The following is an 875-nucleotide window of genomic DNA, read 5'->3' as shown; positions in this document are numbered from 1 at the left end:
CCCGCGGGAGCCCCCCCGGCAAGGCCCCGGAGGGGGGGCTTCTAGGGCATGCTCGGGGGGGGCCCCCAGCTCTGTGCCGGGCACCCAGGGACTGTGGGCGTGCCCCGAGGGCGGGGCCCTGGACGGGGTGCTGCCCCCGCAGAGGTGTCCGATGTCAGAGGGAGCCCTCAGGAAGGACACTGTCCCCCGGGGGGCCCCAGCTGCTGGGGTGCGCGTGTCCGCCCTGTCCCCCCTCTCTTCTCCCCACACCCCCGTTCTCTCACCCACACCGTCTGCTCCTGCCGGGGCCAGGCCTGAGCTTGGGCCGGGAGACGGGAGGGTCCCCGCCCCTGGCCCAGCGGGGGACGGGCGCGCCCCGGGCCACTCATGCCTGCAGGGGGGGTCCTGGCCCTGTCCGGGGCCCCTGGAGACGGGAAGGGGCAGGCGGGGGTCTCCCTGAGGTAGCCTGAGGAGGTATTTGGGGGCGAAGGCAGAGTCCGCCCAGGTGGTGAGCGCACCGGGAGCCTGGGGTTGGGGGGCGGGTGGGGAGTGAGGCCCAGGCGTGGCCGCCGCGGCACACAGGGCCGGCTCCTTGTCCCTCGGCCCCGCCCTCCTCAGGGCCACGGAAGAGGCCGCGGCCACGGGCTCGTCTGGCTGCCCAGCCCTGGCCCCCGCCAGGCTGTGGGCGCCCCCGCCGGGGCCCCCCGGCGTCTCCCCGAGACGGCTGTCCTGGCCCTCGGCGCACAGGGCCACGGCCTGCGTGGGCCCTCCCGGGGCTGCTGCTCCCGGAAGCTCCGGCCGCTCGCGGCTCTGCGGCTCCTCCACCTTCAGCCTCTTCCTCTCCGAGGGGAGCTTGTCCTCCGCGGGCCGGGGCTCTCCAGCGCTCCGGCCTGGCT

The 875-nt window shown here is 76.8% G+C and overlaps 1 protein-coding gene across 1 annotated transcript in view; it reads right to left on the bottom strand.

Moving 5' to 3' along the window:
• ZNF831 (zinc finger protein 831) overlaps positions 1-875 on the bottom strand; it is a 45,164-nt gene that overhangs the window by 30,267 nt on the left and 14,022 nt on the right. Inside the window, exon 3 of the mRNA XM_012728147.1 lies at positions 560-873. Coding sequence (XP_012583601.1) covers positions 560-873 — 314 coding nt within the window. The remainder of the gene's footprint in view (positions 1-559; positions 874-875) is intronic.

The sequence above is a fragment of the Condylura cristata genome, unplaced genomic scaffold (assembly GCF_000260355.1).
Source record: "Condylura cristata isolate star-nosed mole 26May11 unplaced genomic scaffold, ConCri1.0 scaffold00022, whole genome shotgun sequence".
NCBI classification, from domain to species: Eukaryota; Metazoa; Chordata; class Mammalia; order Eulipotyphla; family Talpidae; genus Condylura; species Condylura cristata.
Note: the sequence above shows the minus strand (reverse complement) of the source record. Positions and strands in the feature narration are given on the sequence as shown.